This window comes from Phyllobates terribilis, unplaced genomic scaffold (assembly GCF_046119375.1).
Source record: "Phyllobates terribilis strain yellow unplaced genomic scaffold, ASM4611937v1 Scaffold_1__5_contigs__length_1240528914, whole genome shotgun sequence".
In the NCBI taxonomy this organism is placed as follows: domain Eukaryota; kingdom Metazoa; phylum Chordata; class Amphibia; order Anura; family Dendrobatidae; genus Phyllobates; species Phyllobates terribilis.
The window spans coordinates 25,199,872-25,223,592 of NW_027362761.1; the positions used below are offsets into that span (position 1 = coordinate 25,199,872).

General features: G+C 43.0%; 1 protein-coding gene across 1 annotated transcript in view; it reads right to left on the bottom strand.

Moving 5' to 3' along the window:
• Positions 1–287: 287 nt before the first annotated feature.
• USE1 (unconventional SNARE in the ER 1) overlaps positions 288–23,721 on the bottom strand; it is a 111,950-nt gene continuing 88,516 nt past the window's right edge. Inside the window, exons 6-8 of the mRNA XM_073659951.1 lie at positions 21,148–21,178; positions 1,049–1,211; positions 288–935 (exon numbers count right to left, since the gene is read on the bottom strand). Coding sequence (XP_073516052.1) covers positions 753–935; positions 1,049–1,211; positions 21,148–21,178 — 377 coding nt within the window. The 3' untranslated portion in view covers positions 288–752. The remainder of the gene's footprint in view (positions 936–1,048; positions 1,212–21,147; positions 21,179–23,721) is intronic.

Sequence of the window (23,721 nt, forward strand, 5' to 3'; positions counted from 1 at the left end):
AAACTGCTCTTCTGCTGAAGAACATCCTTTAGGGGTCCTGCCCTTGTCAAGTCGTTTTAAAGTGAGATTTAGTATCTGACTGGACAAAAAAGTGACTCTAAACTCCGTAGAACAACTGGTTAGTGCACTCATTGCTGCTTCAGTTTTTAGACTGATTCAATTCCAAATGTTACTGGAATATAGCAAAAGGAACACAAAAAAGGAAAATATTTCCACAAGGTAAAATATCTTAAACCAATAGTGATAACAAATATTGGGGTTTAAAAACTTTAACAAAGAAACAAACATTTTATAATCAAGTAATTTTAATAAGAAAATGGCAGTTTGTAGTGTATTGATGGGAAGGCGAAATCTCTGCAATGTGCAATAATCTGCAATGTAGATTTCAGAAGACATTGCTATATTTTTTCCTTAAGGTCTTCAAGGTGAACTCTCATGGTAGCCAAATCTATGGGGTGGGAAGGAATTGTCACTTATTTCAATTAAATAATGCTTGATTATAGGTCATCCATAAAAGTGCACCCCAAAAAATGCAGGTTCTATGGTCAATTCCTTTGTGAATTGTATGTATGGTAATTGTACAAGTAACACAAGTTTTGATGTTGTTAAAAAAACATCAAGGTAAAAGGAGCTAAAAGCACAACATTGGAGTGACAAGCCAGAAAATAAATCTGCAAACTGTTTACACATCATAGATATACAAGTTTTAGGATTTTACAGGTCATTTTGGGAGAATATAATTACTAGGGTTGTCACCGCAGCCGAGGAAATAGTCTGATGAAGAGTATCATGCTGATAAAGGTGCAGCAGACAAAGATGAGCATGATCCATAAGAACCAGTTGACCGATTTCTTTGCATGCTGCTCCAGACGGTCTGATTCAGTCTTCAGCTTCTCAAAGTTCTGGTCTGCCAGTTTCAAAGATTGGGTAAGTGTCTAGATGAATAGAAATACACGTCAAAGCAGTGCATTTTACATTCCCATCTCCAAGTATGTGTCCAGGTTTACGCAAATACAATACTTAAAACCTCCTTCAACAAGCAATTTACCTGGTTGTCCTGTTTGATGACATTCTGTGCTGCTAAGGTGTTATTCTTAAGATTCTGAGTAAGACGTAACATCTCCTCGGCCAACTTTTCCTGCATGTTGTGGTGATGCTGTAGCACTGCGTCAAGCTCTGCGGAGGACTGTTTGTCATCTGATATTGAACCCCTGCAAGACGTAAACAATTCATTAATATTTTGACATGTTAACCCCTTGCAGACAGATTTGTGACTAGCTTTTTTTTCTCACTGTTTTACTATCGCATTCACGTAGATAAATTTTTTTTGTTTAAATTATTACTTTAATTAAGCAGACATGGTTTCTAATTCTGTACAGCCTGCAAATGGCTGTACATTAACGTCTGATGGATGGCACAAGCATAGGAGTTGTGCCTGTGCCATGTGCAGCATGAGCCAGCTGCTCTACACAACTAAAGTCTTGCTGTGAGTGCTCATACTGGTGATCCCAGCACTTCAACCCCTCAAATGCCACTGTCAATAGTAACAGTGGAAAGTGTTTAGTTTGTCAAAGAGAGATCGCTCTCTGTCAGCCCATCGGCACTCCTACAACACGATCGCGGGCTGCCAACGGGTTGCTACAGTAACCTAAGGCCTGACAATGGCCTCCATGTCTGCCATATCCCTCAGTCTATCAGATCCCATCGGAAGTGAGGTCTAACAAGCAGTCAGTAAAACGCTGACAGGTTAGATAATGCCCCGTACAATGCAAGCTGCATAGTGTATTGTCAATGCAATCAAATAATCGCTTGTTCAAGACCCCTTATAGGACTTGTAAGTATGGTAAAAAGAAAATAATGTTAAGTGCTATAAAAAAAACATGTAAAAATAAACATAAAATCACAGTTTTAATAAGAAAAAATTATTTGTTAAAAAACAACCCCCTGCAAAAACGACACATATTTGGTATCACTGTGTTCGTAACGAGCCATACTATAAAACTTTATTACAGGGTGATTATAAAAGATTAATCGGATTTTGCATTGATATTACTGCAAACATATAAATTTCACCCATTTGTAATCATAACGTATCGAAAGGTCACATCTCAGAGTTTGTAACTCACACGTGCAGACTCGCTTTGACTCATCAGGTGCCAGGGAAGCATCAGATCCCAAAATGGCGACTATGCAAGAGAAAGTGTTGTGTTTTAGGGTATGAGAAGCGCAAGTCAATTGTTACCGTGCAGCGAGCTTTCCGAAGACAGCATGAAAGTGACCCACCTGGTCACCAGGGCATTCTGCGGTGGTATCGACATATGAAGGACACAGAATGCTTGTGTGAATGTAAAAGCTCCGTGACCGCATGACCATCGATGGGGACATGCTGCAGCATGTTTCGGCCAAAATGGATTATTGCATAGATGTGTGTCGTGTGACAAAAGGAGGACACAGAACATTGGTAAACATTATGTGCTAAACTTGGAGAGTTTGTGTTTGTTATCAAGTTCACTATTGTGCATGTAATACATTTTTAAATGTACCGTTTTGAAATCTGATGAACATTTTATTATCACCCTGTATTTTTCATCCCATACAGTGAACATTTTTTTTTTTTTTTTATATAAGACAGTTTTGCTTTTTTTGTTTTTGTTTGCCTCCCAGTGAGTAAATAAGAAGTGATCAAAAAGGATGCTTTGCATTATTACCCTGTAAGCACTACCCCCTTGATCATAAAATTAGCTTTAAATAAAAAGGCCCATGTCACTGGAAAGATACAGCGAAATAAAAAAAAAAAAATATGGAAAACTCAGGGAGGGGAGCAGTGGGATTAAAATAAGAGAAAAAAAATGTCCATCCCATTTTTGACCTGGTGAAAGGTCCTCTTTAAATATCTTTCACCAAATTGATGGGTGAAAACTGGCTTTAAAATTTCATAAACAGCAATTAGTTATAACGTTAAAACACTTTGGCCCTGGTTCATCAAAGCAATTACGCCAGAATTCTGACATAAAACAGTTAAAATAATTCACAAAAGTTTTGCACACTGTGGAGGTGCCAAAAGTTTTGCGACTTTTGAGGTTTTCATTCCAGTTACAAGCCTTACAAATTATATGTGTATAATATATATATATCTATCAGTCTATATATCTATATACACTGCTCAAAAAAATAAAGGGAGCACTTAAACAACAGAATATAACTCCAAGTAAATCAAACTTCTGTGAAATCAAACTGTCCACTTAGGAAGCAACACTGATTGACAATCAATTTCACATGCTGTTGTGCAAATGGAGTAGACAATAGATGGAAATTATTGGCAATTATCAAGACACCCTCAATAAAGGAGTGGTTCTGCATGTGGGGACCACAGACCACATCTCAGTACCAATGCTTTCTGGCTGATGTTTTGGTCACTTTTGAATGTTGGTTGTGCTTTCACACTCGTGGTAGCATGAGACGGACTCTACAACCCACAGAAGTTGCTCAGGTAGTGCAGCTCATCCAGGATGGCACATCAATGCGAGCTGTGGCAAGAAGGTTTACGGTGTTTGTCAGCGTAGTGTCCTGAGGCTGGAGGCGCTACCAGGAGACAGGCCAGTACACCAGGAGATGTGGAGGGGGCCATAGGAGGGCAACAACCCAGCAGCAGGACCGCTACCTCCGCCTTTGTGCAAGGAGGAACAGAAGGAGCACTGCCAGAGCCCTGCAAAATGACCTCCAGCAGGCTACAAATGTGCATGTGTCTGCACAAACGGTTAGAAACCAACTCCATGAGGGTGGTATGAGGGCCCGACGTCCACAGATGGGGGTTGTGCTCACAGCCCAACACCGTGCAGGACGCTTGGCATTTGCCACAGAACACCAGGATTGGCAAAGTCGCCACTGGCGCCCTGTGCTCTTCACAGATGAAAGCAGGTTCACACTGAGCACATGTGACAGACGTGACAGAGTCTGGAGACGCTGTGGAGAGCGATCTGCTGCCTGCAACATCCTTCAGCATGACCGGTTTGACAGTGGGTCAGTAATGGTGTGTGGTGGCATTTCTTTGGAGGGCCGCACAGCCCTCCATGTGCTCGCCAGAGGTAGCCTGACTGCCATTAGGTACCGAGATGAGATCCTCAGACCTCTTGTGAGACCATATGCTGGTGCGGTTGGCCCTGGGTTCCTCCTAATGCAGAACAATGCCAGACTTCATGTGGCTGGAGTGTGTCAGCAGTTCCTGCAAGATGAAGGCATTGAAGCTATGGACTGGCCCACCCGTTCCCCAGACCTGAATCTGTTTGAGCACATCTGGGACATCAAGTCTCGCTCCATCCACCAACGTCATGTTGCACCACAGACTATCCAGGAGTTGGCGGATGCTTTAGTCCAGGTCTGGGAGGAGATCCCACAGGAGACCATCCGCAACCTCATCAGGAGCATGCCCAGGCGTTGTAGGGAGGTCATACAGGCACGTGGAGGCCACACACACAATATTGAGCCTCATTTTGACTTGTTTTAAGGACATTACATCAAAGTTGGATCAGCCTGTAGTGTGTTTTTCCACTTTAATTTTGGGGGTGACTCGAAATCCAGGTCTCCATTGGTTAATACATTTGATTTCCATTGATGATTTGTGTGTGATTTTTTTGTCAGCACATTCAACTTTGTACAGAACAAAGTATTCAATGAGAATATTTCATTCATTCAGATCTAGGATATCTATATCTATCTATAGAGATAGATATAGATTATATATATATATTTATTACACACACACACACACAGTGTTCCAAATTATTATGCAAATAATATTTTCTCAGATTTTCCCAAATTACCTACAGTTATATGAAAAAGTTTGGGCACCCCTATTAATCTTAAGCTTAATGTTTTCTTAAAATTGGTGTTTTTGCAACAGCTATTTCAGTTTGATATATGTAATAACTGTTGGACACAGTAATGTTTCTGCCTTGAAATGATGTTTATTGTACAGAAAATGTGCAATCTGCATTCAAACAAAATTTGACAGGTGCATAAGTATGGGCACCTCACCAGAAAAGTGACATTAACATTTAGTAGATCCTCCTTTTGCAAAAATAACAGCCTCTAGTCGCTTCCTGTAGCTTTTAATGATTTCCTGGATCCTGGATGAAGGTATTTTTGACCATTCCTCTTTACAAAACAATTCCAGTTCAGTTAAGTTTGATGGTCGCCGAGCATGGACAGCCCTCTTCAAATGATCCCACAGATGTTCAATGATATTCAGGTCTGGGGACTGGGATGGCCATTCCAGAACATTGTAATTGCTCCTCTGCATGAATGCCTGAGTAGATTTGGAGCGGTGTTTTGGATCATTGTCTTGCTGAAAGATCCATCCCCTGCGTAACTTCAACTTTATCACTGATTCTTGAACATTATTGTCAAGAATCTGCTGATACTGAGTGGAATCCATGCGTCCCTCAACTTTAACAAGATTCCCGGTGCCGGCATTGGCCACACAGCCCCAAAGCATGATGGAACCTCCACCAAATTTTACTGTGGGTAGCAAGTGTTTTTCTTGGAATACGGTGTTTTTTTGCCACCATGCATAACGCCTTTTTTGTATGACCAAACAACTCAATCTTGGTTTCATCAGTCCACAGGACCTTCTTCCAAAAAGAAATTGGCTTCTCCAAATGGGCTTTTGCATACCTCAGCCGACTCTGTTTGTGGCGTGCTTGCAGAAACGGCTTCTTTCGCATCACTCTCCTATACAGCTTCTCCTTGTGCACAGTGCGTTGTATAGTTGACCGATGCACAGTGACACCATCTGCAGCAAGTTGATGCTGCAGCTCTCTGGAGGTGGTCTGAGGATTGTCCTTGACTGATCTCACCATTCTTCTTCTCTGCCTTTCTGATGTTTTTCTTGGCCTGCCACTTCTGGCCTTAACAAGAACTGTCCCTGTGTTCTTCCATTTCCTTACTATGTTCCTCACAGTGGAAACTGACAGGTTAAATCTCTGAGACAGCTTTTTGTATCCTTCCCCTGAACAACTATGTTGAATAATCTTTGTTTTCAGATCATTTGACAGTTGTTTTGAGGAGCCCATGATGCCACTCTTCAGAGGAGATTCAAACAGGAGAACAACTTGCAAGTGGCCACTTTAAGTAGCTTTTCTCATGATTGCATACACCTGGCTATGAAGTTCAAAGCTCAATGAGGTTACAAAACCAAAAAAAGTGCTTTAGTAAATAAGTCAGTAAAAAGTAGGTAGGAGTATTTAAAACAAGAAAATGATAAGGTGGCCATACTTATGCACCTGTCAAATTTTGTTTGAATGCAGATTGCACATTTTCTGTTAGTACAATAAACCTCATTTCAAGGCAGAAACATTACGGTGTCCAACAGTTATTACATATATCAAACTGAAATAGCTGTTGCAAAAACACCAATTTTAAGAAAACATTAAGCTTAAGATTAAATAGGGGTGCCCAAACTTTTTCATATAACTGTATATGAATTGCAGTCAGTTATTTGACTGGAAAATTACAATTAGAGTACAATTGAAAGGTTTTTGTACAAACTGCCTATGATAACAGTATATTTTTATGCCCCGTCTCATGCTGCACATAACACATCTGCATCTCTGGCTGCTGTGGGCATAAAAGGGGACAAACTTATGGTGTGGCCCCCCATGCTCCCCTGACCTCAACCCCATTGAGAACCTCTGGAGCATCATCAAAAGGAGTGTCTATGATGGCGGGAGGCAGTTCACATCTAAGCAACAGCTCTAGGAGGGTATTCTGTCCTCATGCAAAACAATTGAAGCAGAAACCATCCAAAACCTGACAAATTCAATGAACGAGAGAGTTCAGAAGCTCCTTTCGAACAAGGGGTCCTATGTGCAAATGTTACATCACCTAGAATAAAGTTTTGAGTTGAAAACGGTTTGATTTCAGTTTGTAATAACCTGCTAATGCTTATAATTTCAAAAATGACCATTTTTTTGTTCTTTATTAAAATGAAAAGGTTGAAAACTCTGCTGTGCATAATAATTTGGAACATGCATTTTGAGTGCAGTTTGAGTGTTTTATTTTTTTAAAAATATACTGTTATCATAGGCAGTTTGTACAAAAACCTTTCAATTGTACTCTAATAGTTATTTGACTGGAAAATTACAATGACTGCAATTCATATAGGTAATTTGGGAAAATCTGAGAAAATATTATTTGCATAATAATTTGGAACACCGTAATATATATATATATATATATATATATATATTATATATACACACACATACATATACACACACACGCATATACATAGTAACAAAGTCACTACATAGAGCTATATATCTATCAATAGTGACAATGTCACAGAGTGATGGATGGGAGATGTGTTTCATTGAGGCTATTAGCTTCTGTGATGTGAAACTGGGACGTCTTCTCCAGCATGTTATGTGCTGAGAGGGCTAAACCGCCATTTTAGAAGGGCTGTTCTTTTTTGTGAATGGTCATAGTGCGAGCCGGAGGCCATTCACCATATCTCCACCCCAGAGTATGGTCTGGGCTATAAATAGCCAGCCTTTTGACTCAGGTGTTGTTCAGTAGGTCTGGAGAGAGGAACTCCAGACATATTTGTGTTGAGCTGACCTGAACCATGTGAAGTTGCTAAACTCTGAGCAGGTGGATCCCTGCTACCACAAAGAATGTGCTTTGTGTTACCATTTTGTTTTGTTTACACATACACACACACACACACACGTATATACAGGTGCATCTCACTAAATTATAATATCATCAAAAAGCTAATTTATTTAAGTTCATCAATACAGAAAGTAAAACTCATATTATATAGAGTCATTACAAACAGTGTGATCTATTTCATGTGTTTATTTCTGTTAATGTTGATGATTATGGCTTACAGCCAATGAAAACACAAAAGTTATTATCTCAGTAAATTAGAATACTTTATAACCGCTTGAAAAATGATTTTAAAATCCGAAATGTTGGCCTACTGAAATGGGTGTTCAGTAAATGCACTCAATACTTGGTCAGGGCTCCTTTTGCATCAATTACTGCATGGAGTGGCATGGAGGCGATCAGCCTGTGGCACTGCTGAGGTGTTATGGAAGCCCAGGTTGCTTTGATAGCAGCCTTCAGTTCCTCTGCATTGTTGGGTCTGGTGTCTCATCTTCCTCTTGACAATACCCCATAGATTCTCTATGGGGTTAAGGTCAGGCGAGTTTGCTGGCCAATCAAGCACAGTGATACTGTTGGTTTTAAACCAGGTATTGGTACTTTTGGCAGTGTGGACAGGTGCCAAGTCCAGCTGGAGAATGAAATTTCCATCTCCAAAAAGCTTGTTGGCAGAGGGAAGCATGAAGTGCTCTAAAATTCCCTGGTAGACGGCTGCGCTGACTTTGGTCTTGATACAACACAGTGGACCTACACCAGCAGATGACATGGCTCACCAAAACATCAGTGATTGTGGAAACTTCACGCTAGACCTCAAGCAGCTTGGATTGTGGCCTCTCCACTCTTCCTCCAGATTCTGGGACCTTGATTTCCAAATGAAAATTGGAACTCTGGGACCTTGTGGAGTATGTCAATGACTGCCTTTTGGACATCTGTCAAGTCAGCAGTCTTCCCCATGATTGTGGAACCTACTGAAACAGACTAAGGGACCTTTTTAAACGCTTAGGAAGCCTTTGCAGGTGGTTTTTGTTAATTATTTTAATTTGCTGAGATAATGATTATGGCTTACAGCCAAAGTCATCAACATTAACAGAAATAAACACCTGAAATAGATCACTCTGTTTGTAATGACTCTATATATTAGTTTCACTTTTTGCATTGAAAAACTGAAATAAATAAACTTTTTGATGATATTCTAATTTAGTGAGATGTACCTGTACATATATTTATATATACACACATACACGTGTATGTATATATATATATTTACTAGATGGTGGCCCGATTCTAACGCATTGGGTATTCTAGAATATGTATGCGGCCGACCGGGTGCAATCAGCAAAGCGGTCTTTAAATTTGGCTGATTGGTCGCGGCAGATGAGCCGCTAATGGCTGCCATCTTTTTCTGAAATCCCACGTCGCTGATTGGCCGCGGCCGGACCAATCAATCAGCAACGCGGAATTTCCTGGACAGAAGGACAGACGGGATAAGACGATTATATATATTAGATGCATTTTTTAACTATCTTTTTTACAAGATGAATCACTTAGAAAGTTAGCCATTTTGTCATTACACTATAATATAAGAAGCTGCAGTTTTTATTGGTACCCTACTGGGATAAATACAACTTTTGATTATTTTGTTTAAACTTTTTTTTAGAAAAAAGATTAACAAAAACAGTAATTATTGCATTGTTTTCATATTTTTTTTTATTGCATTTACTGTACAGGATGAAAAATAATATAGTTTTATACTATGGATTGGGACATATGTGCAAATACCAAATTAAAACAGATTTTTTTATTTGTTGTTTTGTGTAATGCTTACTAGTCCCACAAGGGAACTCGCAATCCTTTGATCACATTGATAATACAACATAATACTTATCATTCATTATATAACCAGGGTTTGACTGACAGGTAGTCCATTAGACCCCCACCTCCAAAGGGATTTAATAGGCTGGGGGATATGCCTCCAGCTATCAATGCAACCCAATGGTACTCCATGTTCGCACTGTGGGGGTGCTGACGAAAGGACAAAGGGAACGATCTATCATCGTCATACTCCTCACATATCCTTGTAGAGCAGGGAACTTGTGCGCAGGCAAGTTACCCTGACTTTCCGGCGCCTGCGAACTAGATCCCTGCTCTACACTTGTACACAGGCGGGCAGGGGAGGGGAGAAATATTTTTATTAAACAAGTAGGTAGAATTTCTTCCCGTCCCCCAGATGGGAACACATCGTAAGCCACAAGAAATAAAAAGCAATTTCACAGCCACAAGACCTCTATTATGGGACATACAGGTAAGTATAGATTCACATTTCTATCACCTGTATGCCCAATATTAGAGGTCTGAAAAGCCCCAGGGGGTGACAGATTCCCTTTAAGTATCTTCATTTTACAAGTATTGTCTACAACGCAGTAATTCAGTATAAATTTCACATTTAATGTTTGCATATATCTTAGCGCCCTCTTTGGTTTGTATATAGTGTAGTCACAGCAGCTTGCACATGTCCACGCTTTCTTCTGTTAGGAGGTGCTGGTCAGTATTTTGTTTGAAATGTAGGGGTGTACTTGGTCAAAGTAACAACACATGAGTGCCTGAACCAAGATTGCCCATCAAAACATTACCCACAGCCTGCTACAATTGCCATTCTCCCAAAGTGCCTCCTGGGGCCATCTCTTCCTCAGGTAAGTGAGACACACACACACTACAAAATGTGAATAATCAAGCCAGGCCAGTTTCTTCCTTTGCTTCATTGCTCTGTTCTGATATTTATATGCCAGGCACTTATAGTTGTAGACAGATCAGCATGGTCCTGTCTTAAACCACTTGGACCCAGTTGTCTAGCTATCACAGATGGCTATCGTACATACTAGATCCTTGCACGTCTTTCATGAGCTTCAAGAACTGACTGTACAGTTTTTTGCCATGTATCACTGCTTGACAGGTGTCATTGTCATAAGATGATCACTGCTAATCACTGTCAGTTTTAATATCATGGCTGATCGGTATGTAATTGTCTAAAGTTTAGTCAAATGCACTCGATCCTCCACATTTTCTATATTACAGCAAAACATGCATCTACCCTTACAACCTTTAAGGGCTCCTTAGCCCCTTCACACCATGGCCAATTTTTATTTTTTCCTCCCCTTATTGCAAGAGCCATAACTTTTTTATTTGTCCATCCACATAATCGTATGAGGGCTTGTTTTTTTGCGAGACTAATTGTAGTTTTGAATGACATTAATTTTATCATGGAATGCACTGGAAAGTGGGAAAAAAATTCAATGTGTCAAAATTGCAAAATACTGTAAATGCAATTCCACAATTGTTTTTAGAGATTATTTACCATATTCACTATTCATTAAAACAGACCCGTCAATAGGATTCTCCAGGTCAGTACGATTACGCAGCTACCAAATATGTATTTTTTTTATTGAATTGGGGAAAAAAAAAAAAATTGCCAATGCTATTTACGGGTAAATACAATGTTATGATTGCCTCTTACTGCATTTTATTGCAATGTTGCGGCAACCAAATAAACACAGTTCTGGTGGTTTTTTTTTTAGATCCAAGGGGTAACATTTCTCATTGTGGAGAGTGACATGCCAAGCCTAGCATGCCATGGTAAGGAGACTTATAAGCCATGCAATGCTCCAATGGGAAATTAAATCTGGAAATTGCCTCTTCAGAGAGGAATAGGACTAGAAATCTAGCGCCACCTATTGGAAGTAGCAATCCTAAAAGTCAATAATCGACCCTTTAACGAGCCTTGCCACATGACTTAGGATAAAAGGCAAACCAGAATCTCCGTCTGTAGACACTGTGCACTGATGAGGGGTAGCACCCCAAAACAAAGTGTGAGATGTGTCTGATCAGTATCCAAGGGGTAACGTTGCACTGACAGCAGAATTTGATGCGCGTTGGCAGGGGTGCGCTTCATTCTTTGCACCCATTGGTGCACCTGTGACATGATTGCGGGGTGCCACTGTCTGCAAATTGGGATTCTGGTTTGGCTTTTATACTAAGTCATGTGACAAGGCTTGTTAAAGGGTCGATATTGACTTTTAGGATTGCTACTTCCAATAGGTGGCAGTAGTGTTCTAGTCCTCTGAAGAAGCAATTTGCAGATTTTGTTTCTTGTTACACTGTTTACCGATTGGAGTAATTTATTTTATATTTTGATAGATCGGACTTTTATGATTGCAGCAATACCAAAAATGTGCATTTTTAAAAAAATTGCTTTATTTTTAATGAGGCAAAAGGGGGGCGATTTGAACTTTTGTATTTTGTTTTTTAAAAAACTTTTTTCAATTTTTACTCTATTTGTTAGTCCTCTTAGGGGACTTAAACCTGCAATTATCCGATTGCTTATACTGTACACAGCAGTGCATCAGCACTGCTATGTATAGCGAAAATCACGGTCTCTTATGAATGCCAGCTACAGGCTGGCTTTCACAGGATTACAGTAATGACAGGCATATAGGTCTTCAGCAGACCCCCGGCTGTCATGGCAAACCATTGGCACCCCATTGGCATATCACGCGTGTGCCAATGTGTGCAATGAATGAAGCACACACATCTGTCGCTGCCGGCGCACATCAATTGCTGCTGTCAGAGATTGACAGAGGCATTTAATAAGTTAACAGCCTCACTCCACCAGCGGCTGTAAGAGGCAGATGATGGCTCAATAATTCAGCCATAATCCGCTGGGAAAGATGCGGGTTCGGCTTGCAAGCCCGCATCAAATTCAGGGACTCAACTTATGACGTAACTGTACATCATATGTCGGGAAGTGGTTAAAACAAACTTTCACCTTCAACCAGAATACCTAAACTCATGGACGGCTGGTGCCTCAAATCCACCAGTAAAAACCCAGGTTATGTGAGCGCCAAGGACAAGCAATATTGATCACAATACCTAGAGTTAATGACATAATTTATTTCCCTTTTTAATACATGCTAAATCGCTAACCTAATATTTAGTTGTATACCCACAGTTTTTTAGAGCTGCTTCACATCTATGTTGCATAGAGTCAACCAACTTCTATCAGCTGTCAACTGTTATTCCAGCCCAGGATGCTTTGACTACATCTCACAATTTTTTGGCATTTGTTGGCTTTGCCTCAGAAACGGCATTTTTGATATCACCCCACAAGTCTTCTATGGTATTAAGGTCCAGGGATTGGGCTGGCCACTCCATAACCTCAATTTTGTTGGACTGGAACCTAGATTTTACTGGTGTGTTTAAAGTTGTTGTCTTGTTGAAACACCCATTTCAAGGGCATATCCTCTTCAGCATAAGGCAACATGACCTATTCAAGTATTTTAATATATGCAAACTGGTCCATGATCCCTGGTATGCAGTAATTCGGTCCGGCACCATAGTAAAAGAAACATGCCCATATAACGATGCTTGCACCACCATGCTTCACTGTCTTCAGAGTGTACTGTGGCTTGAATGCAGAGTTTGGGGGTCATCTGACGAACTGTCTACGGCCCTTGGACCCAAAAAGAACAATTTTACTTTTATCAGTCCACAAAATTTTTCTCCATTTCTCTTTAGGCTAGTTGATATTTTCTTTGGCAAATTGTATCAGCTTCAGTACTTTTTTTTTTTTTTTTCAGTGGGACTTTGCAGGGACTTCTTGCTAAGAGATTAGCTTCAAACAGGCGTCTTCTAAGGCTATGTGCCCACGATGCAGAAATGAAGCAGAAAATTTCTGCAGCATTTCTGCATCTCCCTGGCAGAAAAAACGCATGCAGATTGTGCATGTGTTTTTCCTGCAGAATACATGCGGATTCACATGCGTATCCACATGCGTTAACGCATGTGTTTCCGCATGCGGACTGACAAGCACTTTCCAGGCGATAGCATTAACACCACCCAAACTAGATATATGAGGCTACAGGTCTTTGCAGTGTAAATTGATTAACCCCTTTTTAACTTTCATCTGTTGCTGCATTCCAGAGTAATTAGCATTTTCTTTCTTATACAAATGAGGCATAAGTGCTTTGGACATGACAAAGCTCTTAAAAATCAATCATCTTTTGATACTGTCTCGTTCTGACACTCCATAGGCATTGCAACAGCCACTTCCAGGTCACACTGCTTTGTGTGAGACACGGCGACTCTAAAGAGCGGTGACGTCACTAAGTTACTAACGTTACCGCTCTTCAGAGTTGCAGGGTGTGGGAAGTGACTGCAAAGCCTATGGAGTGTAAGACCGAAGCTCCATAGGCTTTGTATGTCGAATTCGCTTGGACTACATCAGAAGATTTTTTTATTTTTTTTTTAAATAAAGTGATGAACGAGGGAAAGTGTCTTTATTTTATTTCTCCATGTTCTAGGTGTATGTTCTTTTTAGGTTGCCATTCGCTCAGACTACGACCAACCTGTGTGGGATTTATTATTTTTTTAAATAAAGTGGTGAACCAGGGAAAGTGTCAGGGAGTGTTTTCATTTAAGTATTTTTTTGTGTATTTTTTTTATTTTTATTACTGGGTTAGTAATGGGGGTGTCTGATAGAGACACCTGTCCATTACTAGCACCAAGGTTTGATGTCAGCAGTGTTTTTGTACAATCCACAGCTGACATCAAACCCAAAAACCGTTGCCCGATTACCAAACCACCAGAGCATCAAGAAGAGTCAAGGCGATGCACCAGAATTGGAACAGCTGATGTGATGGTGATGTTCCACTTCTGGAGCGGCTAAGGGCTGGTATTTTTAGGCTGGGAAGGGCCCAATAACCAGGGACCTTTCCAGCCTGATATCACCTCTCAGCTTTACCTTTGCTGGCTACCAAAAGTCAGGGGGGGGGGACCCAACGTCATTTTCATTTAATTATTAGGTTTATAGATGTACAATAAGCTCCGCAAGCAAGGCATTAATGTGTTGTAGAGTTGTGAAATTATATATCTGCCGGATATCCATCCATCTATAGTATATCACAAAAGTGAGTACACCCCTCACATTTTTGTAAATATTTTATTATATCATTGCATGGGACAACACTGGTATGACACTTAAGCCCCCGTCTCACATAGTGAGATCGCTAGCGAGATCGCTGCTGTGTCACGGTTTTGGTGACGCAACAGCGACCTCACCAGCGATGTCGCTATGTGTGACACTTTTCAACGATCAGGCCCCTGCTGTGAGGTCACTGATTGCTGCAAAGTGTCCTGGACCATTTTTTGGTCGTTGCTCTCCCGCTGGTCAGCACACATCGCTGTGTGTGACCAGCGGGAGCAGCGATCAGGCTGGTAACTATGGTAAACATCAGGTTACTAGGGGCACACGCGCACTTAGTAACGCGCTGTTTATCATGGTTACGAGCCTGCTAAAGTGAGCGGTAACCTCCTGCTCACTGTAGCAGGCTGGTAACCATGATAAACAACGGGCTACTAGGAGCGCGTGTGCCCCCAGTAACCCGATGTTTACCATAGTTACCAGCCTGCTCCTGCTTCAGCAGGCTGGTAACCAGGAGCAGGACATCGTGGAAAGATTCTTTCCACGATGTCGCTGCTCCCCTGATCGCTGGTGAGCCTGCCTGTTTGACAGCTCACCAGCGACCACATAGCGACGCAGCAACGATCCCTGACAGGTCGTATCGTTGTCGGGATCGTTGCAGCGTCGCTAAGTGTGACGGGGCCTTTAGATACAATGTAAAATAGTCAGTATACAGCTTGTATAAGTGTAAATTTGGTGTGCCCTCTAAATAACTCAACACAGCCATTAATGTCTAAACCGCTGGCAACAAAAGTGAGTACACCCCTAAGTGAAAATGGCCAAATTGTGCCCAATTAGCCATTTTCCTTTCCCGGTGTCATGTGACTCATTAGTGTTACAAGGTCTCAGGTGTGAATGGGGAGCAGCTGTGGTAAATTTGGTATTATTGCTCTCACACTCTCTCATACTGATCACTGGAAGCTCAACATGGCATCTCATGGCAAAGAACTCTCTGAGGATCTGAAAAAAAAAAAGAATTGCTGCTCTACATAAAGATGGCATAGGCCAGGGGTCCTCAAACTTTTTAAACAGGGGGCCAGTTCACGGTCCCTCAGACCATTGGAGGGCCGGAATATAGTTTTTTAAAAAAACTATGAACAAATTCCTATGCACACTGCACATATCTTATTTGGTAGTAAAAAAAACAATACAGGAACAAATACAATATTTAAAATGAAGAACAAGTAAAGTTAAATCAACCGGTATTTCAATAGGTAGGTAAATGTACCCAATAGGCAGCATAGGTCCTCAATAGGCAGGTAAATGTACCCAATAGGCAGCATCGGTCCTCAATAGGCAGGTAAATGTCCCCAACAGGCAGGTAAATGTCCCCAATAGGCAGGTAAATGTCCCCAATAGGCAGCATAGGTCCTCAATGGGCAGGTAAATGTTCCCAATAGGCAGGCTGTTTCCCCCTTATAATGCCATATGCAGGCTGTTCCACCCCTTATAATGCCCCATGCAGGCTGTTCCCCCCCCTTATAATGCCCCATGCAGCATGTCACCCCCCCCCATATAATGCCCCATGCAGCATGTCACCCCCCCCCATATAATGCCCCATGCAGCATGTCACCCCCCCATATAATGCCCCATGCAGCATGTCACCCCCCCATATAATACCCCATGCAGCATGTCACCCCCCATATAATACCCCATGCAGCATGTCACCCCCCCCATATAATACCCCATGCAGGATGTCCCTTTCCCCCCATATAATGCCCCATGCAGGATGTCCCTTTCCCCCCATATAATGCCCCATGCAGGATGTCCCTTCCCCCCCCCATATAATGCCCCATGCAGGATGTCCCTCCCCCCCCCATATAATGCCCCATGCAGGATGTCCCTTTCCCCCCCATATAATGCCCCATGCAGGATGTCCCTTTCCCCCCCATATAATTCCCCATGCAGGATGTCACCCCCCCATATAATGCCCCATGCAGGATGTCACCCCCCATATAATGCCCCAATCAGGATGTCACCCCCCATATAATGCCCGATGCAGGATGTCACCCCCCATATAATGCCCCATGCAGGATGTCACCCCCCATATAATGCCCCATGCAGGATGTCACCCCCCATATAATGCCCCATGCAGGATGTCACCCCCCATATAATGCCCCATGCAGGATATCACTCCCCTGTCTTCATAATGCCCCATGCAGCATGTCACCCCCCCCATATAATGCCCCATGCAGCATGTCACCCCCCATATAATGCCCCATGCAGGATGACACCCCCCATATAATGCCACATGCAGCATGTCACCCCCCCATATAATGCTACATGCAGCATGTCACCCCCCCATATAATGCCCCATGCAGGATGTCACCCCCCCCCATATAATGACCTATGCCTCCATACATTTAAAAAAAAAAAAAAAAAAATCCAATACTCACCTCACTTCTCACTTGCTGCCGCTGCTCTACTCTGGTCTGGACTCCAGCGTCGCGGCGGCGTTGTCCCGCTCTGCGCTGCCTGTGACGGCACTCGGGAGGGCGCGGTGTAAAGACGTCACCGCACCCTCTGACCTGAGAAGTCACAGGAAGCGCAGAGCAGGAAGACAGCGGATCTGCAGAGGCACGGGGAGAGGTAAGTATCCACCTGCCGGGGCCCTGAGCAAGCGGGGAGAAGGGCGGGCGCTGACACCGCTCCCCTCTCCTCCGCCCATAGCCCGGCAGGCCGGATAAAAGTCCTCCGCGGGCCGCATGTGGCCCGCGGGCCGTAGTTTGAGGACCCCTGGCGTAGGCTATAAGAATATTGCCAACACTGTGAAACTAAGCTGCAGCATGGTAGCCAAGACCATACAGTGGTTTAACAAGACAGGTTCCACTCAGAACAGGCCTCGCGTTGGTCGACCAAAGAAGTTGAGTGCACATGCTCAGCGCCATATCCAGAGGTTGTCTTTTGAAATTAGACGTATGAGTGCTGCCAGCGTTGCTGCAGAGGTTACATGGGTGCGTCAGCCTGTCAGTGCTCAGACGGTACACCGCACACTACATCAACTTGGTCTGCATGGCTGTCATCCCAGAAGGAAGCCTCTTCTAAAGATGATGCACAAGAAACCCCATAGTTTGCTGAAGACAAGCAAACTAAGGAAATGGATTACTGTCTGGAACCACGTCCTATGGTCTGATAAGACCAAGATATTTGGCTCAGATGGCGTCAAGCCTGTGTGGCAGCAACCAAATGAGGGGTACAAAGACAAGTGTCTTGCCTACAGTCAAGCATGGTGGTGGGAGCATCATGGTTTGGGGCTGCATGAGTGCTGCCGGCTGAGGGAACCATGAATGCCAACATATACTGTGACATAATAAAGCAGAGCATCATCCTTCTACCTTCGGAAACTGGGCTACAGGGCAGTATTCTAAATAGTAACGACCCCAAACAACTTCAAGATGACCACTGCCTTCTAAAGAAACTGAGGGTAAAGGTGCTGGACTGGCCAAGCATGTCTCCAGACCTATACAATATTGAGCATCTGTGGGGCATCCTCAAATGAAAGGTCTCCAACATCCACCAGCTCCGTGATGTCGTTATGGAGGAGTGGAAGAGGATTCCACTGGCAACCTGTGAGGGTATGTGCACACAGTCGGTATTGGCAGCGCTTTGAACGCTGCATACTTTATGCTGTGTCCAAAGCGCTGCACGCAGGTGCATCCGCATGTGTTCATTGAACCATGCGGATTCACCGCATCCTATACATTGCACTGATGTAATTTCTCTTGCGGAGACCAGCGACTACGCAGAAGAAATTGACATACTGCGGTCTGGAAAGAGGCGCCGCATGTCCGTGTCCACGGGTGAGCCACAGATACACGGAGATGCTTAATGGGCATGGGATTTCATGAAATCCCATCCACTATGCTGTAACATCTGGCCGCTGTGTGCAATCCGTAGTGATTACTGAATGTGTGCACGTACCCTAAGGCTCTAGTGAACTCCATGCCCAAGAGAGCTAAGGCAGTGCTTGAAAATAAAGGTGGTCACACAATATTGACACTTTGGGCACAATTTGGCCATTTTCACTTAGGGGTGTACTCACTTTTGTTTCCAGCGGTTTAGACATTAATGCTTGTGTGTTGAGTTATTTGGAGGGCACACCAAATTTACACTGTTATACAAGCTGTACACTGACTACTTCACAATGTATCAAAGTGTCATATCTTCAGCGTTGTCCCATGATAAATGTCAGGGGTGTTCTCATTTTTGTGATATACTGTATATCAGGGGTCCTCAAACTTTTTAAACAGGGGGCCAGTTCACGGTCCCTCAGACCATTGGAGGGCCGGAATATAGTTTTTAAAAAAAACTATGAACAAATTACTATGCACACTGCACATATCTTATTTGGTAGTAAAAAAAAACAATACAGGAACAAATACAATATTTAAAATGAAGAACAAGTAAAGTTAAATCAACCGGTATTTCAATAGGTAGGTAAATGTACCCAATAGGCAGCATAGGTCCTCAATAGGCAGGTAAATGTCCCCAATAGGCAGGTAAATGTCCCCAATAGGCAGGTAAATGTCCCCAATAGGCAGCATAGGTCCTCAATGAGCAGGTAAATGTTCCCAATAGGCAGGCGGTTTCCACCTTATAATGCCATATGCAGGCTGTTCCACCCCTTATAATGCCCCATGCAGGCTGTTCCCCCCTTATAATGCCCCATGCAGGATGTCACCCCCCATATAATGCCCCATGCAGCATGTCACCCCCCCATATAATGCCCCATGCAGCATGTCACCCCCCATGCAGGATGTCACCCCCCATATAATGCCCCATGCAGGATGTTACCCCCCATATAATGCCCGATGCAGGATGTCACCCCCCATATAATGCCCCATGCAGGATGTCACCCCCCATATAATGCCCCATGCAGGATGTCACGCCCTATATAATGCCCCATGCAGGATATCACTCCCCTGTCTTTATAATGCCCCATGCAGAATGTCACCCCCCCATATAATGCCCCATGCAGCATGTCACCCCTCCATCTAATGCCACATGCAGCATGTCACCCCCCCATATAATGCCCCATGCAGGATATCACTCCCCTGTCTTTATAGTGCCCCGTGCAGCATGTCACCCCCCCATATAATGCCCCATGCAGCATGTCACCCCCCCATATAATGCCACATGCAGCATGTCACCCCCCCATATAATGCCACATGCAACATGTCACCCCCCCATATAATGCCACATGCAGCATGTCACCCCCCCATATAATGCCACATGCAGCATGTCACCCCCCCATATAATGCCCCATGCAGGATGTCACCCCCCATATTATACCCCTTGCAGGATGTCACCCCCCCATATAATGCCCCATGCAGGATGTCACCGCCCCATATTATACCCCTTGCAGGATGTCACCCCCCCATATAATGCCCCATGCAGGATGTCACCCCCCCATATAATGACCTATGCCTCCATACATTTAAAAAAAAAAAAAATCCAATACTCACCTCACTTCTCATTTGCTGCCGCTGCTCTACTCTGGTCTGGACTCCAGCGTCGCGGCGGCGTTGTCCCGCTCTGCGCTGCCTGTGACGGCACTCGGGAGGGCGCGGTGTAAAGACGTCACCGCGCCCTCTGACCTGAGACGTCACAGGAAGCGCAGAGCAGGAAGACAGCGGATCTGCAGAGGCACGGGGAGAGGTAAGTATCCGCCTGCCGGGGCCCTGAGCAAGTGGGGGAGAAGGGCGGGCGCTGACACCGCTCCCCTCTCCTCCGCCCATAGCCCGGCGGGCCGGATAAAAGTCCTCCGCGGGCCGCATGTGGCCCACGGGCCATAGTTTGAGGACCCCTGCTGTATATTGTTATATAAGCTCACTTTCTTTTTCGCATTTTTAACACGTTTCTGCCGCAGAAACACACTAAAAACACGTGCGTTTTTTAGCTGGGGATTTTGCACATTTAATGCAGGTCTATGGGGAAACTGCAGAGAAACTCAGCATACCTGCAAGAGAAATTGACATGCTGCGGAAGTGAAAACACACAATGTGAGTTTACGCAGAGTTAAAAAGAAGCACAGTGGACAGGAGATTTCTAGAAATCTCATCCACTTTGCTGGATCTGTAAGATGCTGCGTTTTTGACACAGCAAAAATATGCAGGGTCAAAAAGGCACCAAATCATTGTGGGAATGTGGCCTTACAGAAGAAACACTGCCCTGATGTAAACAAAGAGAAAAATTACAAACCTGTAAAGAAATGTTCTACCAACTGGGTGGTGTAGGTGGAAGAATGGCAAAACTGCAACTGTAGGTTAAAATATAGCAGCACGCCTCAAAAAATGGCCACTACTGTTGTGTAAGAACATACACTAGTAAATACAACCAATTTAACCTCGCTGTATGAGTCTTGCTTCATTTTAACAATGAGTCACTGGTTTATTTGTGAGGCTTATCTTCGTGGTTTTGTAATTTTCTAATGTAATAAAAGATTACGCAACGCTATTGCCATTACTTACTTCCTTTTTCTTGGATATACATCCACCAAACCTAGCAAATATAAAAGATGCTTGAAATTAATCAAAATAAATTGCAAACTGAATGAACTAATCATATATAATGATCATTTTTGTAAACTGAAATATTACATCTGCAGCCCGAGATGTTTTCTTTTTACCATATAGGCTATAATCTTGGAATACAAAAGCCTCATCCTGGCACCTTAACTTAGATCAACAGGATCAGTGCCAAATCTGTACAGAGGATTCTGTAGAGAAGTTATGTCCATTTATATATTAGTGTACATAAAGCTGTAATATATTATGCATAAAATCAGCTGTAAATAGACCGCCCATACAGTGCTCACCCAGAAGATGTTTAATACATGGCAATACATATACACACACAAATATATATATATATATATATATATATATATATATATATATATATATATATATACACACACACACACACACACACACACACACACACACACACACACACAGTGCCTACAAGTAGTATTCAACCCCCTGCAGATTTAGCTGGTTGACACATGCGGAATTAACTTGGCATTGTGACATTTGTACTGTAGATCAGCCTGGAAGTGGGAAATGCACTGCAGCAATTTTTTTAAAAGTTAATTCAGTGTGTCATTTATTATTCAACCCCTCAAACCACAAGAATTCTGTTTGGTCCCCCTAAAGTATTAAGAAGTAGTTCTGGCACCAAGAATAATGAGCTTCACATGTGTGGATTAAAGATCTCTTTTGCCAGCCTTTTCTGACTATTTAAGACCCTCCCCAAACTTGTGAACAGCACTCAGACATGGTCAACATGGGAAAGACAAAGGAGCATTCCAAGGCCATCAGAGACAAGATCGTGGAGGGTCACAAGGCTGGCAAGGGGTACAAAACCCTTTCCAAGGAGTTGGGCCTACCTGTCTCCACTGTTGGGAGCATCATCCGTAAGTGGAAGGCTTATGGAACTACTGTTAGCCTTCCACGGCCAGGACAGCCTTTGAAAGTGTCCTCCCGTGCTGAGGCCAGGCTTGTCCGAAGAGTCAAGGCTAACCCAAGGACAACAAGGAAGGAGCTCCGGGAAGATCTCATGGCAGTGGGGACATTGGTTTCAGTCAATACCATAAGTAACGTACTCCACCGCAATGGTCTCCGTTCCAGACGAGCCCGTAAGGTACCTTTACTTTCAAAGCGTCATGTCAAGGCTCGTCTACAGTTTGCTCATGATCACTTGGAGGACTCTGAGACAGACTGGTTCAAGGTTCTATGGTCTGATGAGACCAAGATCGAGATCTTTGGTGCCAACCACACACGTGACGTTTGGAGACTGGATGGCACTGCATACGACCCCAAGAATACCATCCCTACAGTCAAGCATGGTGGTGGCAGCATCATGCTGTGGGGCTGTTTCTCTGCCAAGGGGCCTGGCCATCTGGACCGCATCCATGGGAAGATGGATAGCACGGCCTACCTGGAGATTTTGGCCAAGAACCTCTGCTCCTCCATCAAGGATCTTAAGATGGGTCGTAATTTCATCTTCCAACAAGACAACGACCCAAAGCACACAGCCAAGAAAACCAAGGCCTGGTTCAAGAGGGAAAAAGTCAAGGTGTTGGAGTGGCCTAGTCAGTCTCCTGACCTTAACCCAATTGAAAACTTGTGGAAGGAGCTCAAGAATAAAGTCCACATGAGACACCCAAAGAACCTAGATAACTTGGAGAAGATCTGCATGAAGGAGTGGGCCAAGATAACTCCACAGACCTGTGCCGGCCCGATCAGGTCTTATAAAAGACGATTATTAGCTGTAATTGCAAACAAGGGTTATTCCACAAAATATTAAACATAGGGGTTGTATAATAATTGACCCACACTTTATGTTTAAAATTTAATAAAATTCAACTGAGCAACATAACTTTTTGGTTTGTAAGATTTATGCTTCTGTTCATAAAACCTATTCTCGTTTGCAGTTTGAAGGCTCTAACTTATTTGCATCTTATCAAACCAGCTAAATCTGCAGGGGGTTGAATACTACTTGTAGGCACTGTATATATATATTATAAAATAAATATATATTAGTACAGACCAAAAGTTTGGACACACCTTCTCATTTAGAGATTTTTCTGTATTTTCATGACTATGAAAATTGTACATTCACACTGAAGGCATCAAAACTATGAATTAACACATGTGGAATTATATACTTAACAAAAAAAGTGTGAAACAACTGAAAATATGTCTTATATTCTAGGTTCTTCAAAGTAGCCACCTTTTGCTTTGATGACTGCTTTCCACACTCTTGGCATTCTCTTGATGAGCTTCAAGAGGTAGTCACCGGAAATGGTCTTCCAACAATCTTGAAGGAGTTCCCAGAGATGCTTAGCACTTGTTGGCCCTTTTGCCTTCACTCTGCGGTCCAGCTCACCCCAAACCATCTCGATTGGGTTCAGGTCTGGTGACTGTGGAGGCCAGGTCATCTGGCGTAGCACCCCATCACTCTCCTTCTTGGTCAAATAGCCCTTACACAGCCTGGAGGTGTGTTTGGGGTCATTGTCCTGTTGAAAAATAAATGATGGT